Source organism: Leucoraja erinacea, chromosome 18 (genome assembly GCF_028641065.1).
Source record: "Leucoraja erinacea ecotype New England chromosome 18, Leri_hhj_1, whole genome shotgun sequence".
NCBI classification, from domain to species: Eukaryota; Metazoa; Chordata; class Chondrichthyes; order Rajiformes; family Rajidae; genus Leucoraja; species Leucoraja erinaceus.
The window spans coordinates 9,969,741-9,988,941 of record NC_073394.1 but is presented as its reverse complement, the minus strand read 5'-3'; the positions used below and the strand labels follow the sequence as shown (position 1 = coordinate 9,988,941).

Below are 19,201 nucleotides of genomic sequence, written 5' to 3'. Positions count from 1 at the left end.
TTCGTTCAGAGATACATCGTGAAAACAGGCCCTTCAGCCCACCAAGTCTGTGCCGGCCAGCGATCACTAGTCCCGATTCAAACTCACAATTTCCAGATTCAGGACAGTTTCTTCCCAGCTGTTATCAGGCAACTAAGCCATCCTATCACCAACTGGAGAGCGTTCCTGAGGTCCTGCCATCTACCTCTCTGGAGACCCTCGGTCTATCTTTAATCAGACTTTATCTTGCGCTAAACACTAATCTCTTTTTCCTGTAACTGTACACTGTGGACGGCTTGATTGTAATCATGTGTGGTCTTTTCACCGACTGGATAGCACGTAACAAAAAAGATTTTCACTGTACCTCGGTAAACGTAAGAATAATAAATTGAACTAGTGTAGTTCCATCCTGCGCACTAGAGGCAACTTAGAGAAACCAATTGATCTACAAACCCGCATGTCTTAGGGATGTGGGAGGAAACCAGAGCACCCGGAGAAATCGCGCGAGGTCGCAGGGAGAACGCCCAAACTCCGTACAGACAGCGGCCGATGTCAGGATCGAACCAGATTTCTGGCACCGTGAAGCAGCAGCACCCAATTTAAAAAAAAAAATGACGAGTCTTTGAATTAAAAGTTAGAGTCTCTGGGTCCACGAAGCTGCCTGACCCACTGATTCCCAGTTTTCAGCATCCACCGTTTTTTTTTCATGACTTTCATATGTGCCCACAGTTCCATTTAAACTGAGGCTTTAGCTTTTAGTTTGATTTAAACGGAGACCTTAACTGCAGCAAAAAGAAATGATTTCCTTGTCGATATACCGGATGGAAAACTGTCTCATTAAACACTGCTTGGCCAATTTGGACCAGACTCAGTTCTTGGCCTGCGTGAACACCGCCGTGGGCAATTGATTTCCAGATGTGGGGAGATGGTTGGGATGTGGAATGTGCTGCCTGGTGCAAAGCGGAGTTTACAGATTCAATAATGGACTTCCGCCAATTAAACCAATACTGGAGGGAGCGAAAACTACAAGGAGACGATGGAAGAGCAACCGTGGGACTAATTAGAGTGGAATTGCGAACAAGTGGTGGCGCAGCGGTGGAGTTGCTGCCTTACAGCGCCAGAGACCCGGGTTCGATCCTGACTACGTGTGTAGGGAGTGCAGAGACGGTTCACCAGACTGATTCCTGGAATGTCAGGACTGTCTTATGAAGAAAGACTGGATAGACTTGGTTTATACTCTCTAGAATTTAGAAGATTGAGAGGGGATCTTATAGAAACTTAAAATTCTTAAGGGGTTGGACAGGCTAGATGCAGGAAGATTGTTCCCGATGTTAGGGAAGTCCAGGACAAGGGGTCACAGCTTAAGGATAAAGGGGAAATCCTTTAAAACCGAGATGAGAAGAACTTTTTTCACGCAGAGAGTGGTGAATCTCTGGAACTCTCTGCCACAGAGGGTAGTTGAGGCCAGTTCATTGGCTATATTTAAGAGGGAGTTAGATGTGGCCCTTGTGGCTAAGGGGATCAGGGGGTATGGAGAGAAGGCAGGTACGGGATACTGAGTTGGATGATCAGCCATGATCATATTGAATGGCGGTGCAGGCTCGAAGGGCCGAATGGCCTACTCCTGCACCTAATTTCTATGTTTCTATTACAAAGACATACAGGTTTGTGGGCTGATTTAGCTTAGTGTCATTGTAAAAATTGTCTCTAGAGTGTAGGATAGCGTTAGTGTGGGGTGGGGGGAGGGGGTTTCCGCACTGTATCTCTAAACTAAACTAACCTAAGCCACCCTGACAGGGAATTTCTGGATTTTTTAACTCTAAGCTATTTTTTATTGCGCCGGAAGGAATGGGGCAATTAATTGTTCATGGGTTGAAACCAGCACCGACGTCAACACCAATAACTTGACATGATACCGCATCTTCATGACCAAGTCAAAGAGACACAGTTAGAAATCCTGGTGGGAGGTTTTAAGGAATTTGCCTAAAGTAGCAATGTGGGACAGCTGCAGAATGTTAGGAAATGGAATTTCAGAGTTTGCAGCCCCGTGCTGAAAGCACTGGCAAGAATAGGCAGGAAACATTCTACAGTAACAGAGAGAACTCAAAAGTGCTTTATCGTCATACTGTACGTCCCGAAGTGGAACAATGAAATCCTTACTTGCAGCAGCACAACGGAGATGTAAACAAGTTCACGTTCACATGTTATAGGAGTAAAATTAGGCCATTCGGCCCATCGAGTCTACTCCGCCATTCAATCATGGCTGATCTCTGCCTCCTAATCCCATTTTCCTGCCGTCACCCCATAACCTTTGACACCCGTTCTAATCAAGAATTTGTCTATCTCTGCCTTAAAGATATCCACTGACTTGGCCTCCACAGCCCTCTGTGGCAATGAGTTCCACAGATTAACTACCCTCTGACTAAAGAGGTTCCTCCTCATCTCCTTTCTAAAATAACGCCCTTTAATTCTGATGCTAAGACCTCTGGTCCTAGACTCTCCCACCAGAAAAAGGATAGGTGATGTTTCAGGTCAGGTCCCTCCTTCAGAATAAGGAAGGGTCGGATCTGAAACACCACCTACCCATTGTCTCCAGAGATGCTGCCTGAACCGTTGAGTTACTCCAGCAGTCTGTATCAATGGTATAAACCAGCACCAGCAGTTCTTTTTTATTACTCTCATAAACTAGGGTGCTCCAACCTACCTCATTGCAGACCCTGCACTTTTTGTTGTCTCCTGCACTTTCTCTGCAAGTGTAACACTATAACAATGTAACACTATATTCTGTATTCTGGTAAGTTTTCTCTTTGAAGCACCTGTTATACGTGTGTGGTTTAGTTGTACTCATGTATGGTATGATTTGACTGGATACCATGCAATCAAAGTTTTTCTTGGTACATGCAACAATAATAAACTAACAATCAACCAATACCAAAGTCATCTGCAGGGCGTATAGGCATAAGGATTCCCAACAATGCGCCTGATTCACCCACTGTCCTTGCACCCAGCCATAAGCTAATGTCCTAGTAGGTCATGAATGATGCCATGCATATTTATATATACAACCTATATAAACATGAGCATATTACTTCTATGATGTCAAGGTTTAGGGCAATGAAGGCTGAACATGTTAGAAATGCTGCCGTGCATATTTATTTACACAACATATATAAACACAAGCTTTTTCATCTATTAGCAGGGACCAAGTTGGCATATTGTGCTAGTCCCATTTTCTTACAATTAGTCCACAGTGCTCTAAACTCTTCCTAAGTTCACAAGTCACAGGAGCAGAATTAGGCCAGTCGGCCCATCAAGTCTACTCTACCATTCAATGGCGGATCTACAGTATCTTTCCCTCTCAACCGCATTCTCCTGCCGTTTCCCCGTAACCCTTGACACCCTTACCAATCAAGAATCTCCGCCTTAAAAATACCCAAAGACTTGACCTCCACAGCCGTCTGTGGCAATGAATTCCACAGATTCACCACCCTGTCTAAATAAATTCATTTAATCTCCTTTCTAAAGGTACGTCTTTTTTTCCTGAGACTGTGCCCTCTGGTCCTAGACTCTCCCACTAGTGGCAACATCCTGTCCGCATCCACATTTTACCCCCATCATGTTGTGAAGGTTTAGTGCAGTGAAGGCTGAGCCATGAATGGGGGCAGTGGAGGTCGTCGAGAGAAAGGACCCTGTGTCTGAGGTTTGCAAACCTTTCATGTGACAGGACTGTGGGAGTCTTGTCAAAAGCAATCCTGCATTTCAGAATTCTTTCTAATCAACTACTGTTTAGTCTGCGTTACACCTGCAGCTTGTTAAGATGACATGCAGTAATTGCACGGCACATTCGACGGCTAAACCGTGGAATGCAGTCACTGACATCTTACACGAGCAGTTGCTAATTCTCCAGATACCGGGTGAGGAATTTGCAGTATTGCAGTGCCATGCAAACTAGGGTGGCAATCGTTTCACTTCGGGAGTCCGAGTCCAATAATATCATTACTCAAGCAAAAATAAAATAGCAATTTCTGATTTAAAATCAACTGCTGGCAAAGCATTAACTGTTGTTTGCAAGAAAGCGTTGGAAACTTTTCCTTTACACTTTAGAAATGCAACGTGGAAAAAAGGCATGTCGGCCCACCGAGTCCGCGCTCACCCCGTACACTAGCGCTATGCTACATACTACGGACAATTTACAATTTTAACAAAGCCAATTAACCTACAAGCCTGTACCTTTCGAGTATGGAAGGGAACCAGAGCACCCGGAGAAAACCCACGTGGTCACAGGGAGAACGTACAAACACTGTGCTATTATGATATGTCAAGACCCGTACTACTGCAACTCTACCACTGCGCCATACCAAACGTGTATTTCCCTCTATTGCTGCATATAAAAGCTTTCTAACCAGGTTATCCAAGGAGCCATCAACACAGCCTCTTTCCACCAAAGGACCCAGGTCTACCTACGTTTCCTCGTGTTGGCAAGACCCTTATTGATGTCTTATGTCAAAGGTCAGTGTGCCAAAAGTATTCTCCACCACCCGATGTACCCGGTTGGTACAGGACATCGGTGAGGCCACATTTGGAGTATTGTGTTCAGTTTAGGTCCCCCAGTTATAGGAAAGATGTTGTTAAACTGATAATGCCCCCGTCCCACTTAGGAAACCTGAACGGAAATCTCTGGAGACTTTGTGCCCCACCCAAGGTTTCCGTGCGGTTCCCGGAGGTTTTTGTCAGCCTCCCTACCTGCTTCCACTACCTGCAACCTCCGGCAACCACCTGAAACCTCCGGGAACTGCACGGAAACCTTGGGTGGGGCGCAAAGTCTCCAGAGGTTTCCGTTCAGGTTTCCTAAGTGGGACAGGGGCATTTGCGAGGATGCCGCCAGAACTCGAAGGCCTGAACTATTGGGAGAGGTTGAGCAGGCTAGGACTTTATTCCTTGGACATCAGGAGGATGAGGAGTGTTGAGTCCCCAGAGTAAGGGGGATCGAGAACCAAAAAAGATTTAATAGAACATTTTTTTTTTTTTGCACAAAGGGTGGTAGGAATTAGCGGCAAGAGAAGGCAGTTGAGGCAGGTACCATCACAATGCTTAAGAAAAATTTGTACAGGTACATACTTTGGAGGAATATACCAAATGAAGATGGGGCATGTTGGGAAATCCATGCTGCATGGATCTGTTGTGCCCCACCGAAGGTTTGCAACACTCCCGTGCGGTTCCCTTGGGTAGGGTCCAGCCTCCCAGTCCTGGTTCCACTCAGTGTTTCCTCAATCGAGACTGCCAGAACTAGGAAGGACATGAAAAAAAACAGGATGCAGTTCTTTAGGGGAAGGGCAGCAGAGAGAACTGAGGTGTAACTCGGGCGGTATCCTAAGGAACAGGGGAAGGACATAATATCTATTGGAGAGGGTTGTAGAGAGGCACAAGTTGAGGGAGCAGAACTTGGAATGAATGAACAGAGTTATATTCCTTCGATGTCAGGAGGATGAGGAGTGCTCTTATAGAGGTGTATGAGATCATGAGAGGATGTGGGTAAATGTATAGTATTTTCCCCAGAGAAGGGGAATCGAGAACCAGAGGACATAAGTTTAAGGGGAAAAGATTTAATAGAACATTTTTTTTTGACTTTTGCACAAAGTTGTAGGAATTATTTGCAATAGAAGGCAGTTGAGTCAGGTACCATCACAACCTAAGGAAGGTTTGTAAGTTAGTAGTTAAAGAGGACATGAGACAGTACATAACATAGGAAGTTTTGGAGTGGAATCTATGGAGTTCATTGCAAGTCACCAAATGAGGAAATGGAGGAGTAGCACAAAGATGGGGCAGGAGGAATCGGGAGAGAAGCTCGGGGAGAGGCAAGTTGGGCCGAAGGGCAGCGTTTTCCATGTTGACTATCTGTACTCCGAGGTCCCTCTGCTCTAGGCAAATGCACTCAAATGGGGCGTAGATGGGTCAGTTCGCGGCATGGGCAAGTTGGGCCGAAGGGCCTGTTTCCATGCTGCATGACTATCTGTACTCCGAGATCCCTCTGCTCTGCAACACTCCCTCGGGCCCTGTCTTTCACAGTGAAGGTCCTGCCCCGGTTTGACTTGCATTCATTCCATCTCTACTCATTTGTCCCATCATAATAAATCATTTCACACTCCCCAGTGTTGAATCTTGTATGAGACTACACTGATCTGTCACTCTCCTTGAGAGGTTATAGTTCTATCCTCTTTTTAAAAAAATAAATAAAATATTCATGTCTCGTGTCATCATCAAACTTTGAAAACAATTGTTGACTGTCAAGTTCAGGTATCAACGCGGTCACGGGGAGAACGGGCAAACTCCACACAGACAGCATCCCTGGTCAGCTCTGGCGCTATGAAGCAGCAACTCTGCCGCTGAGCCACCGTGACGCCCTTCAGCTTTATTTCAGTATGAAATGCATTTCTTCTGCTTGTATTATCAGCGATATTTGCATTGTCCGGATGGGAGGGGGTGGGATGGGAAGAGAGCCGATTTGGAAACTCGTGGTTGAATGTGAGCGGCGTTGCCAAAGTAGAGAGTTCCCTGTTGATAGCTGTCACTCAGTGCGGGCCACACACACCACTCCAGGGCTGAGCTTGCCGTACATGTGCATGCCTTGTACAATCTACCTTTTACACTTGTAGTGTCAGCATGTGGCAGCTCCGTCTAGGGGCAGATTGATGACCTGCCATATGTACAGTCCGAGCACAGAGACCTTCCTCCTCTTTCTCTAAGCGGCAGTTCACCCTCGCTGTTGATCAGCCCCTCTACACCTTGAGCACTCCGACCGGCTCGAAATCCAGCCCCTACATTATCAAATATCAAACTCGTTTTTTGTTTAATTCTGGGATTACCAGGCATTAGGGAACATTGGGAATCGGGAAAAGTCGCTTTCAAAGAGCCAGCACAGGCAGACTGGGCCGAATAGCCTTCTTCTGTATAACTGCGCACTAGTTTAGTGATACAGAGTGGAAACAGGCCCTTTGGCCCACCGAGTCCGTGCCAACCACCGATCCCCGTACACTAGTTCTATCTTACGCACTGGGGAAAATTTATAGAAGTCAACTAATCTACAAACTTGGACGTCTTTGGAGGAAACCGGAGCATCCATTCACACTAGTTCTTGTAATCCCACTTTCTCATCCACACCCTACACACTAGGGAGAATTTATAGAGGCCAATTGATCTACAAACCCACACGTGTTTTTGGGAAGTGGGAGGAAATTGGAGCACCCAGAGAAAACCCACTCAGTCACAGGGAGAACGTACAAACTCTGCAATGAACTCCTGTTTTTCTTATTCACAGCATGTTAACATTGATGGCAGCATCTGTGCTTTTTTTAATCTCTGATTATTTCTGAATCAGGCGTCAGACGGCGCAGCTTGTGGAGCTGCTGTCTCATGCAGACACCTGGCTTCGATCCTGATCTCGGCTGCTGTCTATGTGGAGTTTGCAGGTTCACCCTGTGACTGTGTGGGTTTCCTCCGAGTGCTCCAATTTCCTCCCACACAATTCCCTCCTTCCAAAGACGTGTGGGTTTGCAGGTTAATTGGCCTCTATAAATTCTCTGTAGTGTGTATGGAGTGGATGAGAAAGTGGGATTACAGAGAACTAGTGAGAACGGATGCTTGATGGACAATAGGACCGATGGGCTGAAGATAAGACACAAAATGCTGAGTTAACTCAGCGGGACAGGCAGCATCTCTGGTGAGAAGGAATGGGTGATGTTTCAGATCGAGAGCCTTCTGCAGGACTAGATGGGCTGAAGGGCCTGTTTCCATGCTGTATCTCCAAAATTAAAATAAAATCGGTGGAGGCTAATAAAATTCGACCGTGTTCTCCTAATAGATAAATCAGACCAATTCATAACGAGTTGGTCTCCATTTGTTGTCTGTTTGGAATCATATGGTGCAACACAATTGTAAAAGCTGACTGTTTCAGGACTGGACGAGGGATGGTCAAGACTATAAATAATGATCTCCTTACTTCTTTTTTTTATTTCTTACTCTCTTTTTCCTATTTTCTTTTCTTCAACTTTCCTCTTTCATTCTTTTTTTTTTCACACTTTTCTTTTTCTCACGTTTTTCTATCCTTTATTATCTAATTTATTTTTCTTATTCTTCTTTATTATAATTTTTAAAAAACAAGAAGCTGTACATAAAATGTATTATGAAAATATATATTAGGCACTTTGGTGCCATACGATTGTACTTACTTCTAATAAAATAAAAAATTAAAAAATAAAAAAATTGAAAGATTCGACCGTGTTGGTGTCGAGTCAAGTTTATTATCATATGCATAAAATTAAATGAGTTGCTGAAGGTAGACACAAAATGTTGGGGTAACTCAGTGGGACAAGCAACATCTCTGGAGAGAAGGAAGAGGTGACATTTTGGGTCGAGACCCTTCTTCAGACTCAGCCTGAAATAGGGTTTCGACTCAAAACATCGCCTATTCCTTTTCTCCAAAGATACTGCCTGACCCGTTGAGTTACTCCAGCATTTTGTGTTCATCGTCGGTGTAAACCAGCATCTGCAGTTCCATCCGACACAATGTTGTTTGTCTGGATTTTCAAAAGGCATTTTTGCTGATGTGTCGCCAAGCAGATGGAAAAATAGACAGAGACACTTAAGTTTCAGAAGGAAGCTTGTCCTCCCCTTTTATGTTCCAGCTGACCAATAATTGACGACTTCCATTAGTTACATTGATAGAGTCATAGATCTGTCGAGCACGGAAACAGGCTTCAGCCCACCTTGTCCATCCATCCAATATTGAGCTCATCCCATTTGATTGCAATTAGCCCAGAGCACTCTAAACTCTTCCTATCCATATATCTGTCTAAATATCTTTAAGAGTTTGGTTTAGTTTACCGAGGTACAGTGGAAAGCTTTTGTTGTCTGCTAACCAGTCAGCGGAATGACAATACGTGATTACAATCAAGCCTTCTGCAGTGTACAGACACATGATAAAGGGAACATCGTGAATAAGGTTTAGTGCAAGATAAAGTCAGTAAAGTCCGATCAGAGATAGTCCGAGGGTCTACAATGAGGTAGGTCATAGTATCTGATCCTATAGCTTCAGTTGGAAGCTGATTCCAGGTACAGACTACCATAGAAACATAGAAAATAGGTGCAGGAGTAGGCCATTCGGGTCTTCGAGCCTGCACTGCCATTCAATATGATCATGGCTGATCATCCAACTCAGTATCCTGTACCTGCCTTCTCTCCATACCCCCTGATCCCTTTAGCCACAAGGGCCACATCTAACTCCCTCTTAAATATAGCCAATGAACTAGCCTCAACTACCTTCTGTGGCACAGAATTCCAGAGATTCACCACTCTCTGTGTGAAAAATGTTTTTCTCATCTCGGTCCTAAAAGATTTCCCCCTTATCCTTAAGCATGTACCATGTAACTATGCACCATGTCTGTGAACAGGTTGCTGATGAGGTCTATCATAAATCGCGCCCCTCCCATCCTAAGCCTTCAAATTTCAGAATCCTCTCTCTACCTTGGGGAAAAAGTCTGTGAACATTCACTTTATCCATAACTCTCATGACCTTGAACACTTCAATAAGGTCACCTTCAAGCCTCCTACAGTCCAAAGGAAAAAATGGTCCCAACCTATCCAACCTCCCCATGTAACTCAATCCTGCATGGCCAACATTTAGATAGATAGATAGATAGATAGATAGATAGATAGATATGCCATTTATTGTCACTATACATGTACAGTGAAACTGAAAGCTGCTCGTACTCAGTGCATACATACAATTTAGCACAAAAAACAAAAAATAGAAAAAAAAAAAAAAAAACAGAAGGGAGATGGGGGGGGGGGGGGGGGGGGGGGAATAGGTGCACAAATTTCCCTGCTCTGCAGCATTTGTTTTTGTAGATGTGGGGTGGGGTCTCGACATACAAGGCCCGAAAGGCGAAGGAAGACAGATGGGTTTATGTCTGTCAATCTGGAGGGTTCATGATTACCATCACTGAGACTAGTAACTGTCAGACTAGAGCTACGGAGCCATACAGCAGTGAGTCTGGCCCTAATGCTCACTTTGTCCATGCTAACCACGTTGGTATTCCTGGCTGGTCTTATTTGCCTGCATTTGGCCCATAGCCTTCGAAACCCTTCCTATCCATATTAAATTATCGTATTGAATTATTGTAAAAACCTATTTTATTTACTAATGTTCTCGGAGAGAAACCTTCATTCCTTAACCTGTGCTCACACAACACATGTTTTTCACTGTACCTCGGTACACATGACAAATTAACTAAACAGAACTGGTTTACATGCAACTCCAGACCCACAGCTCGTTAGTTGTTCAGCTTGGCCTGGTTTTACTGAGCTGCAGTTTTGGAATGTACCCAACCTGTGTTTCTGCAGCACTATTCGACACATCCCACTGACACACGCTGGAGTGGTGGCAAATGATCATCTTGAACTCTGACCTGAACTGGCCCTTCGACCAGTCTGAAGAAGAGCCCTGACCCAAAATGCCGCCTGACCATTTTCCTCCACAGATGCTGCCTGACCTGCTGAGTTCCTCCACCATTTTGCTGTAATTACAGTAGATACATTTGGTTACAGTTTCGGGACTCTAGCAGAGTCTTTCTTAAAGGGTTCTCTTGTTCTTTTGTACGCAGCGCAGTTTTTCTCTCTTTTTTCCCTCAGCAGTCAGTGCGGAAAGAACAGGAATCCTGAACTTCCCTTTCCCTACCCAATCTCACCGGAACCCCCTCTCTGGCAGTGTACTGGTTTGCACAGACTTTGAATGATTTCATTGCCATTGTTAGAACATTTTAGAATGGAGCACAAAAGAATTTGATGCAGCCACTGAATAGTGAGCAGCAGGAGGAAATTAAACCTCCAAGCGGAAGTCCTTATGTATTGCTTGTATAGGTGGTCCAAATTTGCCATTGTCTAATTCAGAATTAACAATATGTATTTTTAACACATCGTCACTTTAAAGAGCAGGTGGATTTTTCAAACTGCGTCTGCCAGATTTTTGCATCAGTTCCTTGCTTTAATGCATTTCCCTTTCACGCTAAATCACTGGCCGCCTTTCACAAATGATTCACTTCCAAATACTACCATCGGGCCGCACAGCTAAACCTTCAAACCAAGTCGGCGGCGAAATTATGAAGCCGTTACATTTATCATGAGGCAAGGCAGTTTGAAGCCGCTCAAATTCCCACTTCCACAGAAAAAAATCGCCGCAGACAGGATTATTTTGTTAAGATTTAATTCATTCCTTACAAATACTATCTGTCAAAGCAGGGACTCTGAGTGGGACATGACCAAGGGCGGCAGAAGACACCACCAGATATCTCTTTTGTACTCATGGCTCAGACAGAGCGCTTTACAGCTGAGTCTATCCTGGCACATGTGTGTGTGTGTGTGTGTGTGTGTGTGTGTGTGTGTGTGTGTGTGTGTGTGTGTGTGTGTGTGTGTGTGTGTGTGTGTGTGTGTGTGGTGTGTGTGTGGGCGTGTGTGTGTGTGGTGTGTGTGTGGGCGTGTGTGTGTGTGTGGGCGTGTGTGTGGGCGTGTGTACATGTGTTCGAGTGAGTGAGTGTGCGAGTGAGTGAGTGTGCGAGTATGTGAGTGTGCGTGCGAGTGAGTACTGTGCGAGTGAGTGTGTGAGTGAGTGAGTGTGTGAGTATGTGAGTGTGTGAGTATGTGAGTGTGTGAGTATGTGAGTGTGCGTGCGAGTGAGTACTGTGCGTGCGAGTATGCGTGTATATACACACACTGATTGAACTTTTTCTTCTTGTTTATTATATTGTTTACAGTGCACTATGTTTACATATTCGGTTGTGCTGCTGCAAGTAAGAATTTCATTGTTCTATCCGGGACATATGACAATAAAACACTCTTAACTAATATGCTCCAATGTGGGATGCCCTCGATCCACATAAACACTGGGGCACAACATCACTCTCTGACACCAGTATACGCACAGCCAGTAAATTTGCTTTCAAACCACGCTGAAGTAGAAATGCTTAGTGTATGAACTACAACGGCAGCACTGGTCATTACAATGGATAACAAGATGCTCGGAGCGAGTTACCGGGTTGACATTTAACTGAGGTTAAGAAGCCTGCATAAACTGCGAGAGCAAAGTTCAAGCTGCTTATAACTGCGGTCTGAACTCTTAAAAGACTGCACTATGACCCCAAAATCACTCCAGATCATGCGTATTATTGTTAAATAAATGCCCATGAAGATCAGTGGGTTTTTTTTTTTAATTCAGCAGGTCAGTTTTGTAGATTACCCCTTGCAACCGGCCACTGGCTTTTTATCACATCAGAGATTCAAGGGGCACACCAAAAAACAGTGTATTGCTGCCTCACACTGCTGAGAAGAGACTGTGAATGAGTTTTACTCCATTGGGAATTATCTGTACACAATATATGTAATACACAAGCATTCTGGTGCTGCCCATTCTGAATTCTCAAGTTTAACCCGGCTGGCAGATATAACTTGGCTGCCTGGCTTTGTAACGAGGGGCGAAATTCCTTCACACGATACAATAAAATAGCAGAATACTTCCTCTTTAGACCGCATAATCCTCGCCTCCCCGACCCCCTGGAAAAACCGCAAGAAATCACTTTTACAAATTGTCCACCTTAAACTCCCATTTGCCGAGTTTGTTAAATGATCAATTACCCCGGAAAAAAAAATCTGTGTCTGTGAAACGATTTAATGCCGCAATAAGTCTAGGACAATACCTGCTCGGCACCCTGTATTTCCAAACCATGCCCACAGCGTGTATTACATTCAGGCTGCTTCCACTATATATTGTGTACTCAATGACGGTTCCCTAGTGTGTGTGACTTTCCACAAAAAGAATACTCCTATTATGCAGTCTGGATTTTAAAAAGCTATTCCCTATGTGCATCCTGTACTTTAATATTGTATTAATGGAGCACGCCGTGCATGTACACATTTTCTACCCCCATCATGGGTTTAAGAATTGATTTTCATTCTCACGTATATTCTAGCTTAAGTTGCGTGCACGGTCTCTATTTAAAAGACAGCCTCAAAATTATTGCCTGTAAACTGAAATGCTGTTTCATTCTTAAATACCATTTTTTCACTTCGGCAAAATCCATTGTTGACTCTGTAAATCACGCAAGAGGCACGGACGGCGTGGATAACTCTTAAAGTTATTTGGCGTTATTCAAAAAAAAAGGCAAGTGAATTCTTGAAAGGGTTGTTTCTCATGATGTCAACTTATCAACACCAAAGTACCGGAGAAAGGCAGAGTATTTTACTGTTAGTGGGTATCAGTTAACACGAAATGGAGTTTGCTTATTCCAACCACCTTGTCTGAGACCTTACAAAGGCTTTTTTTTTTAAAAATAGCAGCAGCGGCTTAATATGAATTAATCGGGTAACATCTTTGCTTGTATATCCTTGAAACTCGTCTGAACTGAACTTTAACAGGCACGGCACAGAAAGGCTAGTATGAGCGTAGAACATCCGTTGTCTGAAATTTTGAGACAATTTAAAACGATCGTTCACATATATTGGGGCAGTCAAAAAGCAAATGGCACCTCGTTAGAAATAATAAAGTATTTACAAAATACCGTAATGGAAACTACCTTCTGTTTTATGGTTTTATTCCAGTCAGCTAAAATTAAGAGACAGCTTAAAATATGCTGAAACTCTTTGGGCTTGGAATTCCCTTATTCCCTCAGCTTTTTGACATCTAATTGACAAATAGGTTGCTAACCTGCTGTAACAATTTACTTGTTCGTTCCAAGCCAGATTTATAGATTGCTATGAATCACAAGAAATGCCTGATGCGGAGCCCTTGGCAAATGTATTCCTGTTAAATCACTTCAAGCAGAACCCGCAGCAATCCAAAGTTTGATCCAGGGTCTGTGTGTGTATTTGCCCGAGTTTGTGTGTGTCTGTGCTTCTGTCTGCGTTTGTGTGCATGTTTCTGTAGATCGGTGTATGTCTGCGTGTGTGTATATACATGTGTGTGTGTCTGTGTGTGTGTATACATGTGTGTGTGTCTGTGTGTGTATGTCTGTCAGGTGTGAATGGGTGTGTGCGTGCATGTGTGCGTTTATGCTTGCCCCTTTATATATGTTGTGTCTGTGTCTCTGTAGTCTGAGTGCTTATATATATATATATAATATACAAACATATATATATATGTTTGTGCCTCTGTGGTCTGTCTGTCTTTGTGTGTTTGTGTATGTGCCTGTAGTCATCTGTGCCTGTGCATGTGCCTAACTGTCCTCAATATCTTGTGTGTGTGGGTGTGTGTGTGTGTGTGTGTGTGTGTGTGTGTGTGTGTGTGTGTGTGTGTGTGTGTGTGTGTAAGTGTGCCTATCTATCGTTTGAATGTGTGCGTGTGTCTGACTTTCTCTCAATGTGTATATGCCAGTCTGTGGTCTGACTGAAAGTGCGTTTACCTCTCAGAGAATCTGTCTGTCGCCTCTCCCTCCGTGTGTGTACATGCGTGCGACACTTGTTTGGTATATTCGTGTGTGCTTGTCGGAGTTTGCGCTCGTCTACCTGTCCGCGTGTTTTATGTTGTTGTGTGTGTGTCTGTCTGAGAGTGTGTGACGGGAGGGGGGCATGAGAACGGGGCGGTCTGCAATCCGCGTGTGTTTTACATTCCAATCCCGAGTTACAAGACGCGCGGAGTTGAGGTACTCACATATGCACGTGTGGCGGCTGGAAGCGACTCTGGTTAATGTTGTAATGAGTGAAGGCTTGGGTCGGATTCGAGCTGTACTCGTCCACCGTGACGGCGATTTTCCCTTGCGAAGGAATTCCATGAGCCATCCTCCCTTGTTCGACAAAATCCATTTACACCCTTCCTTCGGTAAACGCTAAACAGCGCATTGTGGGCAGTTTGGAGCTTGTGATATTCCAGCCTTCAAATCCGCAAACTTACTTGCCAAATTAAATCAGGAAGACAGTCCACGAATAACTGCGCCCTGGAAAGAAAGGGGGGAGGGGGGGGGGGGGGGTGGTGTGGGGGGGGGAGAGAGAGGGGGGGGGAGAGAGAGAGAGAAAAACACAATTTGAGAAAAAACATTGGAGTGAAATAGAGAGCGATCAGATCAAATCAGGTGTTTCCAAAAGTAAACTGTTCGTCTTTCTCAACAGAAAGAACAACTTTCCAACAATCCAACGTTATGTGGAACGGGTCTCTCCACCTCGGACAAAAACACTTCCCATAAATTGTGTAGCAAATGAAAACAGATTCTCACGGTGTATATATTCACCAATTGTAAAACTCTGGCCAGGAGATGCGACCAGAGAGAGAGAGAGATCCCAGCGCACAGTCCAGTCAGTACAGGTGACATTTGTTGTATCACAACCTCAAGGAACGCGCCAAAGAGCAGAATCAAGTTCACGAACTTGGGACCAAATACATCATTCTACACGGTGAAACTTGGTCACCCCACCCCCGACGCCCCGGCTCAATAAATAAATCTGTCACCGCCGGTATTATTTCAGAACATCCATTCCGCCTTTGAGGGTCACACCACACTTTACTTGTGGCAATGAACTATGGAAAGGTGATGTGCAGACAAACCTGTTCCCTCTCGTTCTCTCTCCCTCCCCCGTCCTCAGAACCCCTGGTGTCGACCTCTGCTCCCTTACATCCACACGGCAGCAATGGGCAAGAGAGAGCCGTCTCCCTCTCCACCTCTGGTAAAATCCCTCTCCCAAGCGTCATTCATTTCTCCAACTAATCCCGTCGCCGTCACTCATTCAGGTTTTTTTTTTTACCACCCCCCCCCCCCCCCCCCCACGATTTTTTTTTTGTTTTAAATATCTAATTCAAAACCAGCCGAGACACAATATCACCCAATGTCCCTTTAAGCACATTATTTAAATGACATCAACAGAGACTGCGTTGCTTTTCCTTTTCCTGTTTGTAGATTTTATTGATAAATTGCAAAATGCTTGAATAATGACATGCACGGACTCTGCAATCTACCGCTTAGCTTTAAGGGGAAAAAATAAAATGATTTCCTTAAATCTTCGTCACATCTAGGCCGCGAATGTTTACAATTATCTATGCTTAGAGAGAGCATCAAAAATTGTTGCAAAAATAGTTAGATTTCCTTTGCATGTAGAATGTAAATACACACTTAAAGCTCAATTAGTTGGGGGTTTTTTTTGCCGTAGGATTTATTAGCATTAACTCTGTTGGAATTTTACTGAATTAAATTTTAAAAGAAGGCAGAGAGGGTAGGAGGATGAGCGGGGTACCGAACAGGTCAGCACTTTGCATTAGATTCTGATCTCGCCTTTTGTGCAGCGCGTTACTGTGTGTGTGTGTGTCTGAGAGGGAGAGAGAGAGAGAAAAAAAATCAAAGAGGTCGGCCTTCGTCGCAATTGCTTAAGAGATCGCAACCGTGAAGACTTTTGTGTTCTGCGTGTAAAAAAAAATAATATATATATATAAGCAGGAATTAACTCCCACCGAAATACAGTGGTTGGAATAATAGAGATTCGCTACATGACAGTATTCAAAATGTTGCAGTTTCTCCGAAAGCGATACATTTGTGGGGCTTTTAATTTCAACACGGCGTTCGAAAATAGGTTAATTTCAAGCCGTTCTGGTTGTCTCCCGCCTTGGAATGACAGGGCACCTCTAACCCCGCGGCGCCGACCCCGGCTTTTGTGGCTGCCTTTATGCCCTCTCTCTCGTTTCTCTTCGCTGTTCCCCCTCCCTCCTTTTCCCCCTCGCTTCCTCCCTCCTTTTTAAAAAAATATATAAAAGGTTCCTGTGATTTTTTTTCTCCAAAAAAAAAGATTACCTCTGCGTGTTTTTGTTGTTGTTGTTGTTGTAGTGTGTGTAGTTGAGTCGGGATTCCGAGGTTGTCCTTTTCGGGTAGGGAGGGGGGTGTCTTCACCGGAGTCGATTCATCGGAGAGGGGGAAAGAATGAGGGAGGGTGAGAATGGGAAAAAAAAATTTAAAAAAGGGGGGGGGGAGGAAGGAGGGTAGGGAGAGGGGAAGGGGGGGGGGGTGAGGAAGCTGGGAGGGAGGGTGGAGAGATTGCCTGGGAATGACTGGCGGGCAAAAGGTGGACACGGGGAGGGAGGGAGGGAGGTGGCGGGGGCCGCGGGCTGGCTGGTCCTTTCTACCCTCCCCGGGGCACGAACCTCCGACCCGCCGGCACCCGGGAGCCGATCGCAGCGCAGCCTCGCTTTCGACCTTCGCTCGGGTCAGCGCTCCCGCAGGAGGAGCGAGCGAGGGAGGGAGAGAGAGAAGAGGAGAGGGGAGGGGGACGGAGCAACCCAAAAAAACACAGGAGGGGGGGCAGAACAGGAGCGAAGAAGGGGAGGTGAACGAGAAGCTGAGGTCACCCACAGACATTGAGAGGGGTGGGGAGAGAGAGAGAGAGAGAGAGAAACGAAGGAGGGGGAGAGAGTGACACAATGCAGGGGCAGCCCATGTCTGACATATAGACAGATTTTACATAAAATCACATTGCAACCAGTAACTTCCCTCCTAAGCACAACTTTATCAGTTTTTTTGTAGAATAAAATATAACGAGAGAGAGAGTGTGTGTGTGTATGTGTGGCGGGAAAAGAGGGGTTTGAAGTCGGTCGCTGTTAATTCATGACTGGGGGAACTCCACGCTGATCAATGCCTTTTTGTTGACTGGCTGGCGGCTCGGCCCGAGTGTGTGTGTGTGTGTGTGTATGAGTGTATGAGAGAGAGAGAGAGGGGGGGGAGCGAATGTAAACTCTTGAAAGGCCGGATTGATTGATTAAAAAAAAACTTCCACAGATCAGAAGAATCTTAAATCGCCAAAAGAGAGAGAAAGTGCAGGGAGAGTTTGAGGAAAATAGAACAGTGCATCGCAGGAACCGACCTCTCTGCCCATAAGGTCAGTGTTGAACAAGATGCCAATTTAAACTAATCCCCTCTACATGAAAGTGATCCATATGTCCTCCATTCACTCCATATCCCTGTGCCTATCTAAAAGCCTCTTAAACGCCACTATAGTATCTGTCTCCAGGTCCCTTCTTCTTCTGCCGTAAGTCTTTTAGACCTGCAGCTCCGTTGAGGCGAGCCAGGCCAACGTGCCATCGTCCGGGTCTATCAGACCTCGTTCACCATTCGGTGGCCGGTGTTTGGGGCAACTGGTGATTATGTGCTCCACTGTCTGTGTTGGGTCCCCACTTTAAAAAAAACTTGTCCTGCACATCTCCATTAAACTTACCCCCCTCGTACCTCACAGCCATGCCCTCTAGTGTCGGCCATGGGTAAAAGGTTTGGACTGTCTACCCTATCTATGCCTCTCATTATTTTAAATTTCTATCAGGTTTCCCCTCCACCTCGGATGCTCAAGGGAAAACAATCCAAGTTTGTCCAACCTCTCCTTTTAGCTAATACCCTCTAGTCCAGGCAGCATGATGATCAAACCTCTTCTGTACCCTCTCCAGAGCCTCAACATCCTTCTTGTCACGGGAAGAGGTATGGGGAGTGATAGACTCGGTATGGGAAGAAGGAGTGGGAGATAGAAAGAGGGAGAGATGGGACTGAAGAGAAGAGGGTGAGGAGGAAGAGATGGTTTTAGGAGGGTACAGATTGGAGGAGAAAGGGACTGAGATGGAGGGTGAGGGACAATGGCAAGGAGTTTTGGAGAGAGGATAGACTTCTCAGAATAAAAGGACGTTCCTTTAGAAAGGAGTTGAGGAGGAATTTCTAGTCAGCGGGCGGAAAATCTGTGGAATTCATTGCCACAGGTGGCTGTGGAGGCCAAGCCATTGGGTATTTTTAAAGAGGAGACTAAGAGATCATATTGAATGGTGGTGCTGGCTCGAAGGGCCGAATGGCCTACTCCTACGCCTATTTCCTATGTTTCTAACGGGTTCTTGATTAGTCAGGGTATCAAACCCTTACTAATCAAGAAGCTGCCAAACTTCCTCTTTAAAAATATATTTCTAAAGGTACATCCTTTGATTCTGAGGCTGCAAAAGGCACCAGGGAGAAGGCAGGAGAATGGGGTTGCAAGGCAAAGATAGATCAGCCATGCTTGAATGGCAGAGTAGACTTGATGGGGCGAATGGTCAAATTCAGCTCCTGTGACTTCTGGATTAATGAAATTATGGAGTTAGATGACAAGGGAGGCATCTGAGAGATGGGGAGACTCGGTGCTGGGATTCCTGTCACAGAGTCTCCTGAATATTGAATGAAAACGACTCTCGGAGTGA

The 19,201-nt window shown here is 45.1% G+C and overlaps 1 protein-coding gene across 3 annotated transcripts in view; it reads right to left on the bottom strand.

Annotated features, from left to right (window-relative positions):
* mpped2a (metallophosphoesterase domain containing 2a) overlaps nucleotides 1–16,955 on the bottom strand; it is a 121,387-nt gene extending 104,432 nt beyond the window's left edge. The window contains exons 1-2 of one of the 3 annotated variants that reach the window (XM_055649267.1): nucleotides 16,794–16,955; nucleotides 14,672–14,954 (exon numbers count right to left, since the gene is read on the bottom strand). In XM_055649267.1, coding sequence (XP_055505242.1) covers nucleotides 14,672–14,823 — 152 coding nt within the window. In that variant the 5' untranslated portion in view covers nucleotides 14,824–14,954; nucleotides 16,794–16,955. Of the gene's footprint in view, nucleotides 1–14,671; nucleotides 14,955–15,559; nucleotides 15,689–16,793 lie in introns of those variants that run through there. The other 2 variants (XM_055649269.1, XM_055649268.1) reach the window with 2 other exon arrangements.
* Nucleotides 16,956–19,201: the final 2,246 nt, after the last annotated feature.